The sequence below is a fragment of the Halichoerus grypus genome, chromosome 13 (genome assembly GCF_964656455.1).
Source record: "Halichoerus grypus chromosome 13, mHalGry1.hap1.1, whole genome shotgun sequence".
NCBI classification, from domain to species: Eukaryota; Metazoa; Chordata; class Mammalia; order Carnivora; family Phocidae; genus Halichoerus; species Halichoerus grypus.
Genome location: NC_135724.1, coordinates 62,844,812 through 62,865,753, shown reverse-complemented (window position 1 = coordinate 62,865,753; position 20,942 = coordinate 62,844,812). Strand labels below are relative to the sequence as shown.

Here is a 20,942-nt window from a genome sequence, read left to right as displayed (position 1 = left end):
TGCAAGGTCAGGTCTCATCACAAATGCTCCTTTCATTAAGCACCTGCTGGTTGTGTGGCTACTGCAAGAGTCTGTGACCAATGTCCCTGAATTCGGCTGATAGTGGCAAAGGGCTGCTGAGCTCCTATGGCCTCAAGGTGGAGTGTAACCCCAAGAGGACATCACTTAAGCCCTTGGACTCTCTGTAGGAAGCTGGCCCAGCCCACCTCTAACTCCCTCAGCCCCCACCTCACTGGCTATGCAATGAGCTCTGTGTCGTGGTGGGTTCATAGTCGTGGGGGTGGGGATATGCTCCCCAGGAATCAGAAAAGTTCTGTGCCAACAAACACACATGCTGAGTCCCAAAGCCACCTCAAGAGGACTCCTACAATTCCAAGAAACAGACTACATCCTACATGGCTTGGTTGCTGTGTGCTAAGGGAGGTGCAGAGAATGGGCGAGTGGCATAGAGCCTGGAAGAGCTCAGAAGCCTAATTTCATAAAAACCTCTCCTCTAGGGGCACCTGGATGGCTCAGTCGTTAAGCGTCTGCCTTCCGCTCAGGTCATGATCCCAGGGTCCTGGGATCGAGCCCCACATCCAGCTCCCTGCTCCGCGGGAAGCCTGCTTCTCCCTCTCCCACTCCCCCTGCTTGTGTTCCCTCTCTCGCTGTGTCTCTCTCTGTCAAATAAATAAATAAAATCTTTAAAACAAACAAAAAAAACCTCTCCTCTATCACTTTTATCTCAAGCTCCCAAATGCCTGGTCAGTGTCTGAGCGGGCCATTACTTTCATGGTGCAACAGTATCAGAGCCAATCTCCCGCTCCTCTTCTGGGCACTCTGGGCTCTATTCAAATGACCACCTTATTCTCAGCATAGCCTCTGCACTGACCAGCCCTGATGTCATTGCCTTCATTGTCCTTTATGCCTGTTCCATGGCCCCCATGGCTCCTTCCAACCATCTTCCCACTTGAAGAAGCTGCTCCTTTCTCCTTGGACCCAGAGGCTCCCGAGTACAGAGGGACCAGAGTCTGCTCCTGCATGGGAAGGCAAGCTGCTGGGTGGGAAAGCAGACACTGCACTGCTGGCTGAGCCTATACCCTCCCTGGTCTCTCGGGGCCCCACATAACCACCACCTACCTTTCCACAGCTGTTGGAGTCACACTGGTCAAGGCAGGAGCACCTGGCGTGGCTTTGGACCGCTCCGTGAATCTGGAGTCAAATGCTTTCATGGGTTCAATCTTGGACGGGGTCGTTAACACGGAGGGTGACGATGCAGCAGGAGTAGAGGTAGCATTCACACTGGGGGGGGGGGGGGGTAAAAAGATTGGAGAGCACGTCAAGCACAATCCATCAAGCATTTGGGAGTCCTAGATTTGTGTTACTTGGAGCCAACTAAAAGGGGCACAAATACCAAAGTTATATAAACCCAATTTCAAGATGTAATCTAATACTGCTATTTCTTTTAATATTTTCATGTGTTAAAATCTGAAGTCTGGCTATCTAAGAAGGTCATGAGCAAATGCACTCACATTTGCCCCACTGCATTGTTCTGAGAGCTTCTGGGGTAGCATGAGGCCTAGAAAGTGGCTCTTACAACCCTTTTTTCTCTCCATACAGCCATATCTCCACAACCTGAATACAGCATCTCCACCCCAAACCACCAGCTTTTCCTGCTTCAACAAATGGTCTGATGAGAGAAGTCCCCACCCAGAGTCCTGAAGCCACGGTCTATCCCTGGCCTTCATCCTTGGCCAAACACACTGTGGCCTGGGTGGCCCCTCTCACCTTACCTTGGCAATTATGCATTCTTCATACTCTCCTCCAAGTGCACACCCCATAGCCCTTGTTTTCTCCACAGGAGAGGCCTAGGCTTGAGCCTGTAAACTTTCCCCCATGCCCAAGCACATCACACATGCTGAGTCCCAAAGCCACGGGGCCTCCTACTGACCACATCTACCTGCCTGGACCCCATACCAGACACCTGGCAGGCATCTGGGAGCCCCCTCCTCCTCTCCCAGGATCTGCAGGGCCAACTGTTAAAATGTCTCACAGATCTGGAGCTGTCTGTCCTTCCCCAGATACCCTTCCTGAGATAACTGGTGTGGCAATGCTCCTGACTGTGCAGTGAGGGCCTAAGCCACTTCCAGTGCAGACCTGCTGAGAGGTGGGGCTGACCCTGCGGCCGGCGATGTGTCCCTGGCCGGTTCCCACCTTTAGGAGCACATCTTGGGACTGCATCTTGCCCCAGGAGGTGAAGTCCTTATGGTCCTGTGTATCAAGAGACTCACCTGAACAAGGTCCCCCTCCCAAGCAGGCCCTCATAAAAAAATCAAGCATCTCTTTCTTTTTTTATTGAAGAAGCCATGAAGTGTCAGTGGAACTGTGTCCAAACCTGAACTTTCCCCAGGGACAGGAGCAAGCCTTGGCATGCCCACTCACCTGTCCTTACTGACAGTATCACCAGCCGGCCTGGCGCCAGTTGTAGCCACAGGCTCTGTGGAGGGCTTCGAGGCGCCAAAGGAGTTGGGGGTATTGGAGTCCAGGGGCAGTAGCTGTGGATTGCTATGAGAGGAGAGCATGGTGCCCGCCAGGGAGCCCGAGAGTGGGATGCTGTTAAAGAATGCCGTGGAGAAGTCCCTGTTGTCAAGAACAAAAATCAGCCTGGGAAATCAGCCTGGGAAATTAGACACCACATCAAGTACTTTCTATGTTTGAAGTAATTTTTTTCTGGGTCCAAAGATGAAGTCTTTTTGTGGAAGAAAATGTGCAAAGTTACAGAAAAGTAAAAAGAAAACTAAAATTATGTCGTACACTATGTGTAATTGAATCTAAGATGAACTGGTACTTTATGTACCACTAAGAAAGAAAAAATTACTACCAAATGTAATTGTTAGATGCCACTGATTATAAAATGTACCGACTTCAGAGATGCTAAAATGTGCAACATGTGTCTCAGAAGTCATGAAATGCAGCATACGGAGTAAAACTCCCTTTCATTATGGGCTGTATGGATATACCATAATTTACCTAACCAGCCTCTACTGAGGAATGCCAGGGCTGTATCCCAGCTTTTTCTGTAATAGACACTGCTGTAACAGGAGGCAAGATACCGCAGTGCTAAGGCTAAGGGCCCTGGGCCAATCCAGCCAGGTCTCACTCCTTTGCCATACACAAGCGCTGGGACCTTGGGCACTTCAACCACTCTGTGTTTCAGATTCCTATCTGCAAAACAGAAAGTGACAGGACCCTCCCCATGAGGTCAGGACTAATGTGGTCAGTGTAGCACACATTTAGAACACACAGTAGCTGCTCAAAGATGCTCCCTATCATAATCGTCATTGCACTAGTTGTTTCACATATTACATGGGATAAATTCCTAGAAGTGGAATTGCAGCAGCAGATAGAATGTTCATTAATGAGTTCTGATTAATAGTTCTAAGTGCCTTCCTTGGAGGTTTAAATTCCAGCTGTGTATGAGAGTGCTTATTTCCCCAAACTCCCACCAACAGTCTTACCAATTTGATAACTTGACAATCTGATGAAAAACAGTACCTTACTGTAGTTTTAATTTGCAATTATTTTGATGTGAGATTGAAATTTTTTCATATAGAAGCACCTGATTTCCTTTTTTGGTGAACCGTTTATATCCTTTGTATTTTGTTCTATCTGGTTACTGGTCTTTATTATTGATTGTAAGACCTATTTAACATACTAAAAAATTCCCTATATGAGCAAGAAGTATTTTCCCTAGGATTTTTTTTTTTAAGATCTTATTTTTAAGTAATATCTACAACCATCATGGAGCTTGAGCGACTTTTTATGGTGCAATTTTCCTTGCCCCCAAAACGTTATTTTTGTGTGGTCTAAATTTTATGCCATTTTTAAAAAACGACTTTTTTTTTTTTTTTTTTTACCCCTGAGATCATAAAAATATTCTTTCAGGGAATCTTCTAAAATTTTAAACAAAAAAGCTAAACATTAAGAAAAAAAAAATCTCTGAGCTGTTCAGAATCTAATTTTAAGTTGTGAGGTAACTTTGTTTCTAGAGGGTAGATAGTCCTGACTCTCATTGATTAGATTAGCTGATGTTTCATCACTGATGCAAAATGCTACCTTTAAAATTCCCATAAATATTTGGGTTTACTTTTGTGTTTTCCATTGTAGTCTATTACTGTATTCATGTGTTAGTATCCATTTTATTATAGTTTATAAGTTTTAATTTCTGGTGGAGCTAGTATTCTCTGATTTTCCTTTTCAGAAATATTTCAGCTATTCTTACTTATTTTTCCACATAAATTTAGAATCAGCCTAATTCTGAAAACTCCTGTTAGTTATTTGTATGGGCTCATGTTGAGAGAGATCGATCATCTTATGATGTTGAGTCACCCTAGGGAATAAATGGTATGCATTTCTAGTTATTTCTTTGAATTTTCTTTTAGTTCTCTCAGTCTTAAATTTTTTCTTCATAAGGATCTACATTTTTTTGTTACATTCTAGGTATTGCATTTGTGAAAGTGATTTCTTCCTTTATATCTTCTAAAGGTAGTTGCTGCTACTTGATCGGTTGTATCCAGTCATTTTATTGTCTTCTTTTATTATCTATGGCAGTTTTCCCAGTTGATTCTCTTGTAGATCATACCATCTTTAAATAATGATACATTTTACCACCTCCTTTCCAATTTATTCTTTCTCTTGACTAACTGTATGAGCTAGGACCTCCAGAACTATGTTAAAGTATAGTCAGCAAGAGTGGACACTTGTTTAGTTTTTGAAGTTACTTTAAAATAAGGGAGAGTTTTTATCAAATTAAGGAAGTATCCATCTATTCATATTTAACTAAATTTTAAATCAGAACAATGTTGAATTTAGTAAAAATGTCTCTTAGGCATTTGTGGAGATGATCATGTATTTCTTTTGATCTTTTGACATGTAGAAGCAAATTAAGTTTCCCAAAATTTGAACCACCTTGCTTCCCTGAAATAAACCTTACTTGGTCATAGTGTATTAGCAATGTAACACACTATAAGTTTCTGTTACTATTTTCCTTAACATCTTTGCACTGACATTCAGAAATGAGATTGATCACGCATTTATTATGTTCTATCTTTGTCATGTTTTTGGTGTAAATATTATGTTCATTTCAAAAAAGGTTTTGCAAATTTTCCTTCTTTTTCTATGCACTGGAGTATTTTTAATAGTATGAGAATGATCTGTCCTTCTAATCATTAGAATGATTAGAATGAAAACTTTATTAGAATTTCCCTGTGATACCTTCTTAGTCTGGTGGCTTTTGGTAGATTAGCTCTGTGATAGCATCCTCTATTTCTTCTATAATAATTTAGTTGTATAGATTCTTCAGTTTTTATAATTTTATTTTCTTCAAAATCATCTACTTTCAAATTTATTTGCACAGAATTCAGTACAGAAGTCCTCCAAACTTTTGATTCATTCTTTATCTGTGATTATTTCCATTTAAAATACTTGCGCTTTTTCTTTTCTTGCTTGATTAGCTAAGCTAATCATTACCTATTCTGTTGCTATTCGTTTTAACATGGAAATCAAGAGGGCAAAACAGCCTTTAAGACCAAAAGAATCAAGTTCTGGTGCCAGAAATATGTGCCCTGTGGCAGAAAGTTGGTTTAAGGCCAGGTAGAAAGCCACCTACCACCTCTGTCTCCTCATCAAGTAAGGCCTGAAAGGATCCATAGAAGAAAAGTGCCACCATCACCACCACCTCCAGGACCCTCACTCCCACAAGCCCTTCAGTGTTCAAAGCTCAGTCACATACCTGTCTCATTTGGTCCGAATAAAAAGTAAGCATATGGCATTACCCACTAGTAGGTTAATAATGGGAAAAAGACTTGATCAAGGGAAAACCACTCTTCGGGAGGAGTAAGACCTGGTTCTGGCTCCATCTGGTGAGGTCTCTGCCCTCCAGGGCCTCAGAACCTGCACACTCTAACATGAGGAGGTCAGATCAGCATATCATATGACTGAAGGTCACTTCAGACTTCAAGGAAGATTTAGGATAGCTCATGGACGAACAACTGCAAAGTGCAAAGGACTACTGTGTGTGTGGTGCCCTGAGCAGACTGGTTGAATGAGTATAAAACCAGAATGAATCACCTTGACAGTGGGGGTCTATTTCTTTCATGCAGGGCCTTATCATCCTTTGAATCAACCTACACTGTTTTGGGGAGAATGACCAATATTAAAGCAAGCCTGACTACAGATGCTACACAGCAAATGGTGACTGAGTCCACTTTCCCCCTTCTTTGCCCCCTCAGGGAAATGTGCCGTAGAGCCCTATTCTCTGTCCAGCAATTCCACTTCTGGGAAGTATCCTGAGGTAACAGTCACAGTTGTGCTCAAAGATTCATTTACAATCACAAAACACTGGACACAAACTACAAGTCCACAGTTAAGGGGCTGGTCAAGTAAATCATGGTGCATTCACAGCCTGGGAACCTGGACAATCAGCAAGCCAATGCTTCAGAGGACTATTTATTAAAAAGGATGCAAGGTCAAGATACAGGAACAAGTGGGGAAAAAAGGACCAGAGATACAGATGCCAAAATGTTAACAGTAATTATATCTTAGAGACCGGATTACGGGTAATGTTTATGTCCTTCTTTGGGTTTTTACTATTCAACAGTGTGTATATAGAAGGGTATAAAAGGGAAAAATGAAACAGAAAAAAATCAGTCCAACTTCTCTCCCTGGTGTCTTCAATGCCCCACCAACAATGAAGCAGAGCTGGCCATGTGGACACACTGGCCCTGTGAAGGCGCCCTCGCCCTCTGGCTTGTCACGGGCTCCTCCCTGCCCACCTTCTGCATGAGTCAAATGTGCATAAGGGCTCTGTAGGAACCACAGGGCTTTGAGGCTGGTGGGAGCCGGGCTCAACGCCCCCATTTCCAGATTCTATGGGTCAGATTGGCCCAAGAGCCTGTGAAGACCCTGATTATGAAAGTGCTAACTGGTGAAAGGAGAGAGGAAGACCTCCCCAGATAAGGCCACAGAAAGCTCGTTGAGTGAACAAGTACCCGGTGTCCAGCTGTGCTATGCAGAGAGGCGTGATTCTTCTGCGACCATCTGCTGTCCGAGTCTCAACTTGTTTCTTCAAAAGATTCTGGCAAAGTAGAGTGACATATATGAATAGAAAAGTTCCGGCCAAGTATTTCCACATATCAAAAAATAAGGCTTCCAAGGAAATGAATTTTAACTTCCCTTTCTATGGCCTTTCTGGTCCAACTAAACTAAGCCACTGAATCAAAAAACAAGCATTTTTGTCAGGTGGGTGTTCAACTTCCTGCACAATAAAGCAGCAAGGACAGAAAGCTCCCAGCTGAACTGGCTGCAGCACCTTGCTCTCCACCACCAGTACTGCAGGCCCGGCCAGGTTTCCTGGGCAGTGAGCACGCGCTGTTTGGCCACTCCTGCCCAGCAGCTATGGGGCTTACTGAAGGAAAGAATGAAGGAAACCTGCATCTGCAAGCCACTCTTGTCTCTAAGCTGTGATCTCCAGACATTCTCTCATCAGAGTCATTTCTTCCACTGAAGGCTCATAAAATCAAAGGTTTCCAGTCACACATTGTGTCTCAATTACCTGGGGAGGTTTGTTACCCTGCACAAGCTCCTGGAGGTGGTTTAAGCTCCCCAGGTGATCCTGACATTTCCTGCTCTGTTCCTGCCCCATGTCCACAGTGAGACATGGGCTTCCAGAGGAAGAAGCAGGGAGTCCACATACATCTCCTAAGGTCAGAATCTGAAACCTACTCTTCTCAGTATGGAGAATTTCCTAGAAAGGCTAAAAGTGAGGTTTGGAAGTTCCCACAAGAGATGACCTCCTCTAGAGCTCCTTGGGACAAAGAGGCTTTTGATAAAGTGCCTTAGACTCCATTACTACCTCATGCAGCTGATGGCAATAGGGCCAAGTAGCCCCAAGCTGGCTCACCCCGGGTCCTGTTCTAGGCACAGCATACACTTGCCTCCCTACCACTTGTGTCTGTACTCTGTTCAACAGACTGCATGCTCCCCTTGCCCTGTCCCTGGGTATGTACCCAAGTCCTCAGTGCTATGGGGCCGAGCCCTCACCTTCCTAATGTCTTCCAGACTTTCCCCATTGACGACACCAGCAACTGAGGCAGCTGAGCTTGTCTCTCTGGCCGAGGCACTCTTCTGATCCAGCTGCTGTTGTTGCTGCCTGCGTTGGTATTTGAGCATCTCTGGGTTTTCAATGACGGCTGTGGAGAGCTGGGCCTCAGTCATGATGGCCAAGCTCTTGCCATATGTGGACTGGTGAATGCGGCTCTATGGGAAGCAGAGAGAAGTGCAACAGACCAGTTGTGAGCAGCAAAGTGGTGGCTAGTGCCCACTGGTGTGGGCGAGCTGCATCTTGGCTCTCCTGATTCTGAGAGTGGAAAGGGTCCTGGGCAGTGGTCCCAGGGCCCTGGGTGCCAGCTCGCCCTCGCCTCCCACACTTTTCTGCCTGTGGCTGACTAGATGACTCTGGAGAAGTCTTACACCCTCTCCAGATGTTTAGAGCCTCTTGTGTATCTAGAACCAGGGATGAAAGTGAATGAGTAACTGATGAAACACCTACCACGTGGTCTGGTGCAGAATGAATGGCAATAAACATTTGCTGAACCGTAATTAAGACACTCACATTGCTAATGTAAGGTTCTTAAATCACTCCAAGGACCCCAAACACTTTTTGGGAATCAGATGCTAAAATCCTGAGCTTCCTTTCCCTGTTCTTGTCTGCAGTCATCAGCCCCATGTGGTTGGAAGTTGACATGAGGCTACTAACAGTGTCTTAGAGTAAGGGAAGGCCTGGCACAACAGACCTAGGGAAATCTTTCTCTGCCCCTGCTGTTCCCTAACATGTCCTGACGCTTCTGAGCAGGGCCCCTCCCTCCACCTTCCCAGGTCTCACTAGTCCCATGCGACAACAAACCAGATAGGACCCCAAGTGGGCAGGGACAGTGTCCACAGCACATCAGAGTGACCGGTGTGATGAGAAGCAGATTCATACAAGGATGTGCTAATGACCAACTGAGGCCAACAGGACATATGCCTCAGAGCAGAGGATACTGGGCAGGGGGAGGTGATGCCCTGGGATCCATTTCTGCAGGGCCTGGTGTGCTGTATGTGGCCAGGAACCTCCCTCCCTTGTTACCTGTCCCTTCTCCCCTCAATCCCTCCCTGAAATCTGGAGGCAGAATTCAGAGTTTGGCAGATGTTTACCTATGTTTCTTAAACATGGGGTCCCTGCCTGACACCTGGGAAATGGTAAGCTAGACAGTATTATTCTGTAGGGCTCCCCCCGACAAACCAGGACTCAACAAGAGGGAGGGGAGTGCACAGCAGTCCCAGGATACCTGACAACAGTGACAGGGTAGAAAGAAGACCTGAGGCCACTGAGATACTCATCCCTTCACTGACCAGTGATTCCTAGGGAGCCAGGCCATTCTAGGTATGTCAAGAAGGCAGACCCCTATCCCCAAGGGGTTTACATCATTGTGGGAGGTCCACACAGTAGCTTATGAGGGAGCCTCTACCAGTAATTGCACCTTGAAGGGGAGAGCCGCCCACCTCCTCTGGGCTTTCATAAGGCTTCTTTCAGACAAACACATTTCACTAAGTGTCATCGAAGGCCCATCTATAGAAATGTCTGCTTTCTAAGTCTACGGTCCATTAAGCAGGGCCTTTCCCAAAGTCCTTGAAGAAGAGCACATGGGCCACCCTGTCCTGGGCAAAGCACAGTGGGGAGGCCTATGGGCATGGCTCATGGTTCTGTTCTCACACCTAAGGGTCATGTATGGTCTCTGCAAAGAGCCACACTATTTTCTGAGGCTTAGTTACCTCATTGATAAAATGAATGAGCCCTGCTTGAAGGGTTTTGTATAATTCATATGAAATAATACATGCAAAATGCATGGCCCAGAGTCTGGCATGCAGTAAGTCCTAAGAAATGACGAATATTACTGTTATAGTTGCTGCTCTGTGGCAACTATGTCTCTACAAGACAAGGAAAGTGACATGAGCAGGGACCCTTGGGAGTCACTCTCACTATCTCCCAGGGTGAAAACCTTCCGGTGTGTGGCTAGTTATAAGCTCAAGAAAAGATGCCCAACTTGTTTTATTCTTAATTCCAGAACTGATTTCTGACATGAATAAGAGTCTCATCTTTAATCTATTTTGTAAAGAAGATAAGCATTATGAGCTATAAAGACAAATACCCAATAATACTTTAAGAAACAATGTGTCTGTGTATATCCTAAGAGGAGGGTCCAATTGAAGAGGCCTGTCAGAGTGGTGGTGGCTATTTCCATGGCCCGATAGCAAGTGCAGCACTCAGGCCACTAGCTGAAGGTGTACTGTTCTCTTACCTTCTCCTCCTCACTCAAGGGGTCTCCGAGCTCATCCTGGGAGAAATCTAGGAATGCCACAGAGCCATCCATGGAGCACACCAAGATGCCCAGCCCATTCAGAGTCCTGAAAGAGATGGCTATTAGCAGCCTGGGGAGCAAGTGCCTATGGGGCTTACTACAACTCCAAGGCTGGACCAGGAGGATGGCATGCAGGACTTTACAGAGATGCCAGAAACCCTTCATTCCCTTCTGTGGCATTCCCTGGTAGGGTGGGGGCAGGGGAGACAATCACACCCTAGCAGGTTCTGGTGTCCTTTAGTTCTAATTCTAAGCAAATGTGCAAATTATATCTCATCTTGTATTTTGTAAGAATTTCATTTTTATTTGTTTTTGAAACCACTTTTAAAAAAACATTAAGTATACATCTAAATGAAGTCATTGAGAAGCAGAAAATGTGTCTCCGCACTTGTGCGCATCTGGTTCATGCAATGACAAAGTAAAGTGAAACCAGAATCACAGCACTCTCCATTTCCCAAATGCCAGTTTGCCTAATAAGTATTTTCCAGGGGCAAATGCCAACAAAGCAAGGAGCACAGCAGCAGACACTCTCCCAATGGCAGGCCCAAGCTGCCCTTTTCTGAATCATGTGCAGACAGCACCCAGGGGTCTGCTCTGGCTGCCACACCTTGGGGAGTAGGAGGTGGGGGGGAATCCCTGGCTGCCTGACCCTAATCACATCCGGAGGCCTCGTGTTCCAATGTGTGGCTTCTCTTTTCCTAGCCTGTGCATTGTAAGAAGAATCCATCTTACCAGGAAATATCCATGATGGATTTGTCGAATAGCTCATGGATGACAACCAAAGGCCGTTTCAGACACGTGAGCTGGAAGGAAAGAAGCGGGAAAGGTTAATGAAATGAATGAAAACTGCTTTCTGTCCACTCAGCTCACCAACAGTCCTAGAAGCCTTGGTCTGAGTTTTTGTTGACATATAGGGCATATTTGACTCTATTCAAACAGCAATCAGCAAGATCCCAAACTGTGGAAACCAAAACCTGCCAAAATAGGCATTTTAGTGTGGCCCCTGTCTGAAGGGCTCGCTGTGGTCTGGCAGAGGAGATGGCTTTATACATAGACAACCAAAAATGGAGAAGAGGGCTCTAGAAAGGCCATGACCTGAGCAGACGTCTACAAGCAGGTGTAGGATGCCAAGGCCTGGGTAGAAAATGAAGCAGCAAAAGTAGCACCCAGGAGAGGAAAACAGCCTCGGAGAGAAGCCAGCACATCTTCTTTGGGCCCAAGGAGTTCTGGTACGTATTAATGCAAAGCTCGGTGTAACTGGCTACATACATCACATGGGCTCATTCTACAAAGTGTGTGCGGATAATCCAGCAACACCAAAAACAGTTTAAGTTGCCTTGAATCCAGACCCACAGTTAACCACTATAACACTTGAGTTATTTTCTCTTGGTCTCTCTTATGCAAATATTTTATTCTTTGGCACATGATTGTGCTTGCTTTTTCATCTAATACATAATAAGTACATAATTAAACACTGTAAAAACCTCTCTTTGATGACTGCACAACATTCATCACATGTATACTTGTATCTAGTCACTCAAAGGTTGGGCTGTGTGCCATCTCCACAACCCCACAGCTCACATGCTAGTGTCTGGCCACCCTGCTGACAGGTCTAGGGGCCACAGCGTAATGGGCTGGGAGGGAACACGTTCTGCATGGTTCCCATCAGGTGCTGCTTCTGTGGGGGAAGAGCTGCTGCAGCTACCCTAGTCCTGAGAATAGGGAATCTGAGCTACCTGGAATCCACAAGAAGAATCTTGCCCCTCCCCTAATTTCCACTTCCAGAAAAAAATAGCCCTGTCTGTCCTCCCAAAAATGTGCCTACAGACCACTCAGAAATCTGGAGCCTGTGTTAACACCTGACTCAGCATTATAGGAAAATGAGGACACGATCAGTGATGTTTTGGTCAAAGCACCACAAATGGAGCCCCAGGCCAGAAGGAACCCGGGAAGAACATTCCTGGAACTGCCTATGATGGCACTAGGGTTCAGGTTCTGAAATGTCACGTGAATAAGGGCCTGAAAAAAACCCACAGTGTACACCGCAATTTCTCTGTGACAAAAAACTGTAACAAATGGAGCCAGAGGATAACCTTCAAGTCTACAACTACAAATCCATTCTGCTTATGGGGGAAAGTAATAACTAGTAAGGAACAAACCACTGATTACAAAATGCAACAACAAACATGAATCTCAACAATATTATGCCAAGTGAAAGCAACACAACTACACAACTCATCAATGTGACAGACATCACTGGAGTGGTTGCCTTGGCCAAGGGGGGTTGGGAAGTGGGGTTTTGACTGGGCAGGGATGAGGGGTTATGGCGTGGTGGTTAGACTGTATGTATGCATGTCATACATGTATGACAATGCACCGAGGTGTATACTTTAGGTGAATACATTTGCTGTAGGTTATATATAGATAGAAAGGTTTTCTAAAAGGAAGCAAACACAACACACCAACTGAGGGTATTCCCTGAGTCTGGACACACAGCTGCTCTGACTGGGGCTCAGGGTGGCCTCTCCAAGCTGGGCCCGAGCCCAGTCTTCAGTCCTTCCCTCTTCCTGGGGTAATGAGGGGGCCTGATCCCAGGTGTAGGGCGGAAGGACACATTGAGCACCACTAGAAGTGTGGGGGAGGTCTCTCCCCTTCCAGGCCTCTGGGCTCCGCCTCCTTCACCAGCTCCTTTTCCTTCCCCCTGCAGGAGCCACAGAAGCTCTTGGTAGGGGGTTGGGGGGAGGGAGTGGGGGCTCACCCAGACAGAGAGAGAACGGTCCTTGCTGCCAACAGCACAGCAGCAATATGGGCAGCTGGGCTTTGCAGAACTCCCATTCTTCTGCTTCTTTTTGAAGATTTTTGGGTTGAATTTCTAAAGCCAAATAACAACGTTAAAATAATTAATCAAGCATCAAGCATATACCCTATGCCAAGTATTAGAAATATACCACAATACCAGCCTTGTCTGCAGGAAACCCACAATGACATATCCTCCGAGCCCCAGGCACTCGTCATGCTTTACTTCATCTTTATAACTACCCAGGAGGCATTTTGCTGAGGTTGAAATGGAGTCTTGGGGAGGCCAGGAAATGTTGGCCAAGTCACCCAATGAGTAAGTGGTGGGACAAGGATTTGAAGTTGGCTCTACCAACTCCCCATTTCTGGGCCTGCAGCCAGGTTGATGGCATGGGAGCTACTGAAACTGGCTCTCTGAATTCCTCCTGGCCTGACCAAGGCCAGTTCCAGGACCTGGCTTTACGGACAAAGTCTTGACAGAGGTCAATGGGATTGTCAGATATCCACTCCAATAATCCCTTCCCCTTCACTGTAGTTGTTGCTCAGAGTCAAAACTGTCTAGCATATACTGATCAGCCCTGAATAATCTCACTTGGCCAGGGACGATGGCTAAGTCACGCTAAAGTCCGCACTGGGGGCTATCCTCGGTGTAACCTGGGTGCTGCTTTTGGCAAGGTTGGAAGCACACAAAGAGCTCCTGCCACATTCCTGGATTGAAAGGGATGGGTACTCTAGACTCAGAGCTGGAATCCCCAAGCCAGGACAGCTGAGGAGGAAGGGTGGCTCCCTGGAGCCTGATATCAGCAGGCCTGGCCCACAGGGGTTTTAATTCCTGAGGGCAGGCAGGAATGGCTAGTGGTGCACAGAGACCAGGCAACACGGAACCTGGAGGTGTGCACCCTGGGTTTGAGTCTCACTCTGAGTTGGCTGAGAGGCCTCAGTACCACGGTCTCACAGAGATACTCTTACAGTGCCTATGAGGACCACCTGACAGTCATGTGGAAGCCCTGTGCTACCCTGAAGCAGTGATTTTCAAACATTTTCATAACAAGGACCTGGCTTCAAACAAAGTCCTCCATGGGCTCCAATACAAAAAAATTAAAGAAGCAATATTTTATTTGTATAAAACATATATATCTTAAGTCACAACATATAATATTTATTATTATTATTTTAAAGATTTGAGAGAGAGAGCCAGTGCATGGGGGGAGGGGGAGAGGGAGAGAATCTCCAGCAGACTCCCTGCTGATCCTGGAGCCCAATGAGGGGCTCAATCCCATGACCCATGAGATCATGACTTGAGCTGAAATCACGAGTCGGACGCTTAACCAACTGAACCACCCAGGCGCCCCTGTAATATTTATTATTAATTTAAATAGTCGGAAGGATTAGGCCATTTTAAGGAACATGAAAAACTGAGATCAGGGTCCTGGATGATCCTTCACTTTTATCAACCTTAGCCCACCAACCTATTTACTTTGTTTTGGTTGCCCAGTGCTGAGAAAATCCTCATTAATGGTAGTCCACATCTTCTGATACCCTTCACCCTCCACGACAAGGTTGGGCGGGGCAGCTCCAGACTCAGGTGATCCACAGCACGGCCTCACAGCTATGCCTGGCCATTGCTGGGGTGCAGGCACACGTGCTTAGCAGGCACATGCTACTGGGGCACTTGTCAGGACTACCATGCTCGAGCACCCAGGACCTGACCCAAATGTGTAAAATGGCTAGTGTGGAGCTACAATGTTCCCAATCAAAGACCGATTTTGGTGATATTCATTAAAACATGTGAGCATGTATTCTGTTTTATAAAATCTGTTTAAAAATTATGAAACGGGGCGCCTGGGTGGCTCAGTCGTTAAGCGTCTGCCTTCGGCTCAGGTCATGATCCCAGGGTCTTGGGATTGAGCCCCACATCGGGCTCCCTGCTCAGCAGAAAGACTGTTTCTCCCTCTCACACTCCCCCTGCTTGTGTTCCCTCTCTCGCTGTGTCTCTCTCTGCCAAATAAATAAATAAAATCTTTAAAAAAAAATTTAAAAAAATTAAAAATTATGAAACATAAGTAATTAAAATGAAACAAGAATGTGGCATGTGCTGACTCTCAGAGCCCACAACCTCAGTCCCACATGTGACCCAGCCTTGGGGCAAGACACCACCCAGGTGAAGGCTAAGTACACTCACCACGACAGTCACAGCTTTCCGGTGCCCGACAAAGTCCATGTTGGTCTTCCAGCCCTCCCGTTCAATGATCTGGGCAGTGGGGCCAGAGTTGTTCATGGCATGGGCAGACACCAGGTAGTGCCCATCAGGTGACCAGCTGAGCCGCAACACATGGGTTGTCCCTCCACACTGAAAGAAACATCTGCACTTGGAAGGAGCTCAAGACCAACTGTGTGACCAAAACTCTGTCCTCAAGAATAAAGTTGAATTCTGATTTATAAATGTATGATGGTGGAGCATGTACACGAGCTCTGGCTATGCTGATAGCTATAACATTCCAGTCTCTCTAGGTGATCTAATAAAAAAGGCTCTGTCAGATGAGGTTGGGAGCTGCAGCATCCTACACTCCCCTATGGGAGCTGAGTGCAACAGAGTGGCATAGGCCTGAGGGGATCTGTAGGACAGCCACCTCTTTTAACTGTCAGTTCTGTTTGGGACAAATCTGTCCGGCCGCTGACCTCTTTCTTCTGCCTAGCATGTTAACCCTACCACAAGAGGTCTGCAGAGCATTCACTTCAGTGGAGAAAGAGCTCTGGGGACCCTTAGGAGCCTGTCTCTGTGATGCAACCAGTGACCATAAGCCACTACACACTTTCTCCAGCCTGACTCAACTGAAGCCTGGTGGTGCTACTTGCAAAGGAGAAGAGCATTTTAAAGTCCATATAAACCATAAAACGCATGGCAGAAAGGCACTGTTCCCCTGACCTGGACTAGGGCTGAAGTGAGGCATCCCTCCATATTATTCCTGCAAAGTGAGATGATATGGGTCAGAAAGCCTGCCCCCTAAAGCTCAAGGTCAGTCCAGGGCAGCCTTAAAGACTTAGGAATTAAGATCTTGGCCTCATAGCCTCAGAGAAGGGTAGGACAAGGCGTGGCCTTGAGTGTAGTAACATACCTGCCTCAAGCCCACTCAGGCCCACCCGAGGCTGAGGAGTCCCACCAGCTCCCACTGGGATTCCAAACACTCCTGCCTATCTCCATAGCTGACCCCAGAAACCCATATTAGTGGGACCCCGCTGCCTGCTTGGTGGAGCCCTGAGGAAGAGCTCCAGAAGGCATGAGGACTCATGTTGTCTGTACCAGGCTGCAGCCAAGGAGGGCAGGACTAAATAGGGTGAATACCAGTGCTAATGTAGTGCTGTTGATTTGGGGAAAACTGAATACATGATTTCCACCTTCCTTCTGCAACCAGCCCTGACCCGGGGGCACATGTCTACATCTCCTGCAAAACTTTGCTCACAGCCCTTCATCTGATGCAATCAGCACTCCTGGGCTGTTTCTGCACATTCTGGACAACTCCATCACCATACTCACAACGGATGTGAAAGTCTATCTTTCCCATCAGGCTCTAAGCTTCAAGGAAAAGACTCCATCTCAGTCCACTTTCATTTCCTTTATCCAGTACTGCCCTTCTCATAGTAGGCACTTAAGAAATATCTAACAAATAATGGAGACCTTGAACTCTGATTCCACATGAAACGAGAACCCAAATAAAAGAAAAGGTAGTAAAATACTACACAAGTCACTGCAGTCTGACATCCAGACATTCTGCATGCTGTACTGCTTACACTACCCAAGAAAGAAGTTGGCTGGCATGTAGAGTGCAAGTCAGTGAGTAAAGCCACAGCACAGTCAGGAAAAATAAAAGAGAGGGCCTCCTCTACCTGTGTGGCACAATGGTATGGAGGCATCACTAAGGTTCTCTTCAGCTTTTTCCTCACTTCAAAGTTGGACACTTAATACCGTCTGAGAAATGAAAGATTTTCATCATCTGACTCTTTGGGCCAGAGTGCCCATCCCCAGAGAACCCTGACAGTCTGCTCAGGCCCCTAGACTCTGCATTCACCCACAAGGTATGGACTCCAGTCAGCTTCTCTTCTGTGCATAGAGGCCAGGGAGGCTGCTGGACCGAGCTCCCTGAGCTGTCTCCTTACCTCATCAAAAGGCTTGGTGATGCTGGTCTCCAACTGCCAGTCCAGCGTTCTCCATACCTTTAGGCTGCGGTCATCAGCTTGAGAGGCAATGTATTTACCAACAGGGTCCCAAGTCAACCCCTTTACCAAGCCAGAATGGCCTCTCAGAGTAGCTAGAATTTCTGTGGAGGAAAAGAGATTGGAAAAGCATTAGCTAGGGGGAAATGATGAGTCTACATAGAAACATGAGCTGCAATCCATGGGCTATGGAACGGCTAGCCAAGAGAAGGGACCTCAGGAGTCCACCTTGGCCAGCTCCCATCCCTGGGCACAAGCATCCTAATCTGATCCCTATCAAGGCAAAAGCAACTTTTTAAAAAAAATTTTTTATTGTTATGTTAATCACCATACGTTACATCATTAGTTTTTGATGTAGTGTTCCATGATTCATTGTTTGTGCATAACACCCAGTGCTCCATGCAGAACGTGTCCTCTTTAATACCCATCACCAGGCTAACCCATCCCCCCACCCCCCCTCCCCTCTAGAACCCTCAGTTTGTTTTTCAGAGTCCATCGTCTCTCATGGTTTGTCTCCCCCTCCGATCCCCCCCCCTTCATTCTTCCCCTCCTGCTATCTTCTTCTTCTTCTTTTTTTTTTTTTAACATATATTGTATTGTTTCAGAGGTACAGATCTGTGATTCAACAGTCTTCCACAATTCACAGCGCTCACCATAGCACACACCCTCCCCAATGTCTATTACCCAGAAGGCAAAAGCAACTTGAAAGAAGGACTGCACCCAGGAGACAGGCACTGTGATTTCCCATTAGCCACAGCTAATACCAAGCCTGCACAAGCCCCCTAAAGGGCAGGGAAGCAGGGATCCAGGCTTGGGCCAGAGCCAAATTCTGCCCCTTTGACTTGTCTGTGGTAGGCAGCTCTGCCAGTGGTTTCTCCATCTGAACAGGAGGCCATGCCCACCTGGGCTGTAACATTAATATTTCTGATTTGAACCTCCCTGGCAGCTCCCTGATAATGAGCAGGACTAACAGCTTCGGGGATGGAGCACTATGCTGAAAGTTCTTTGTAAGTCATCACTGAGGACAAAGGAGTATGAAACAGCACGTCCTAGAGATCTATGATCTAAATGCCGCCCCAACTCTAAATCTGGCTGTGACCACAATGAAAATGCCCCCCCCCACCCCGGTGGTTTACAAAGAGAGAAAATGACTTGGACCAGGTTCATGGAGGATGCTTTTTTAGCCCATGAACAAAACTTATTCCAGATACCAAACAGGAACAAAAGTATCTTACTGGTTATAAACTGCAGTGATATGCCAGGTTATGCCATCTGTTGTGACTTTAAACACATTAGTAAGAAATACCAATCTTTTGCAAAACTGGATTTGTTAGCCTATATCTGCTTAAGAGCTTCAGAGAGGAGATGGCAACTGAGTGGAGGCCAGAGCCCAGCAGTGGGGAGGCATGCCCTCAAGGGCATGTGTGTGTAGGGGGAACGCCAGGTGTCCAAGCACATGCACCACCACCCTATCACCCTCATGATCTGTGGCACATCCACGCTAGTACTCAGTTACTATTTTTCTTTTTAACATAAACCTCTTTTAAAATCTTAAACAAATGTCACTGACGAAGAAAAAAAGAACTGAGTTGCTGACAAGACACATGAATTCCCTCCCATTCACTGTGAGACACTTGTTACCACCAGCCTTAGGAGACAGAGAGCCCACCCTGCTCCAGATGATCAGCCCATTTTTGCCGCCACCCAGTCAGAGGCCCAGACCTGGGAACTTCACAGCATTCCAGATGACGACAGTGTTGTCCACGCTACACGAGGCCAGCCAGGCATCATGGGGAGACCATGCTACATCCATCACATCTGGAAGACAGAGGGCTGGTGGTGAGTGTCTTACCTGGTGTGCAGACTCAGTGAGGGGGGCACTTGGCAACACCCGTCTGCCAGGTGGGCCAGCAGCCCCTAGCATCTCATGTTTGAGGAAACTTGACTTGAAATCATAACTAGACTCTTTCTTAAAAACCAATCTGTAAAACTTCCCCACTAAGGTTTATGAACTGGTTATGACATTTGAGGCATCTAAGTGACCTCCCTCACCCCTCACAAAAGAGGTAACTGAGGGCATAGCTGAGAGTTTGGGGCCACGTGTAAGAACCCTGGCTCTGACACCTGCTGGGTCTGTGGCCTCAGGCTCGCTAAGCTTGCTTCTCTTGATCCCAACTGGGCCTTTCTGAGCGCCCTGTGAGCACTACAGGCACAGCACCCAGCAGAATGCCTAGCACACACAGCCAGAGTCCAATAGCTGCCCAATGAGTGGGAGGCCATCTTTAGGCCCTTCTCCTCACAAACGGGACCTCAGCTCCAAGACCCCACCAGAGTATCCCTTCCCTAGAGAGCCCCCAGACATAATCACTCATGTTCAATTCTTTGTGACTCAGTTTTCTTATCTATAAAATGCAGATTAAAAAAAAAAACCCCTATGCTCAGAGGGTTATTATTATGAGGATTAAATGTGAGAAGCTGCTGTAACACGGTGCCAGGCACACACCAAGGCATCAATAAAGGTCAGCTGTGACTGTGACGGTGACGATGACCGGGCCCATCTCCCCGTGCAGGTGTGATTTTTCTAACCTCTGTGCCTGGTGCAATGCTAGGTGTACAGAAGAATGGCTGGTGAGGTGAAGAAACAGAAACACAGCAGCAAGTTAATAGCTATCTAGTCCTCTTCTCATAGTATTTTTAAAAAAGGTGTAAGCAAAATATTCAAAACTTCTATTTTGTTTTTTTCTATTATTTACAATCTTCAGGGACAGCTTGATGATTTTTTTCCAAGGTATTGCACTTTGTATTTCACACTACATATGCACTAGTGTGCTGCATTTAGTATCCTCATAGCCTATGTGATCCTAAGGGCTCCTTTTGTTTTGCTCTGCATTCTATGTCTTTGAGAGCATTCATTACAATAAACAGACCTGATTCAACAATGAACTATTAACTGGGTCCCAGGTTTCAAGCTAATGAGCACACGGGTGTATGCCATTCACCACACTCTGGCTTATTTCTTGTGACTGATATCCCAAAGTGGGACTCTGGGCAGAATGCCTGAAGACTTTCCCAAGTCTGGATTCTCTTAACCCTGTAGACAGCTTTCCAGAAACCTCTATAATTTCACACTTTTATAAGCAGAATGTCCATTTCAAAATTCTATTATCTTGGGGATTATGATTCTCTCTTCTAACTTATTAAGTACATTTTTATATTTTAACTTCACTTTACTAATGAAAGTGAAGATTTTTCATATCTGTCTAAAGTTGTCTTCTTCAACTATTTTGCTTCCATCTTCTGTCTGTTGAGAGGCCTTCTGTGCAGCGGGTCTAATGAACACCAATGCAGTGCCTACAAAAATGAGGAATAAAAACCTCCTCTAGGAGCTCAGAGGCCAGGAGGGGCAGAATGTAAACATCAGAATTTCACCATGGTACCTAAGTCTTAGAGCAGAGAGGTGGTCAGCTGGGAACTCCAGAAGGGAGATGTGATTTTCTG

The 20,942-nt window shown here is 46.2% G+C and overlaps 1 protein-coding gene across 6 annotated transcripts in view; it reads right to left on the bottom strand.

The window, feature by feature from the left end:
• HIRA (histone cell cycle regulator) overlaps positions 1-20,942 on the bottom strand; it is an 88,746-nt gene that overhangs the window by 39,251 nt on the left and 28,553 nt on the right. For 5 of the 6 annotated variants that reach the window (XM_036104250.2, XM_078060629.1, XM_036104253.2 and 2 more), the window contains 10 exons: positions 19,167-19,262; positions 17,388-17,548; positions 15,415-15,582; positions 13,195-13,308; positions 11,169-11,239; positions 10,377-10,482; positions 8,080-8,295; positions 7,029-7,114; positions 2,422-2,619; positions 1,120-1,281 (listed from right to left, as the gene is read on the bottom strand). In XM_036104250.2, the coding sequence (XP_035960143.2) occupies positions 1,120-1,281; positions 2,422-2,619; positions 7,029-7,114; positions 8,080-8,295; positions 10,377-10,482; positions 11,169-11,239; positions 13,195-13,308; positions 15,415-15,582; positions 17,388-17,548; positions 19,167-19,262 (1,378 nt within the window). The remainder of the gene's footprint in view (positions 1-1,119; positions 1,282-2,421; positions 2,620-7,028; positions 7,115-8,079; positions 8,296-10,376; positions 10,483-11,168; positions 11,240-13,194; positions 13,309-15,414; positions 15,583-17,387; positions 17,549-19,166; positions 19,263-20,942) is intronic. The other variant, XM_036104251.2, reaches the window with a different exon arrangement.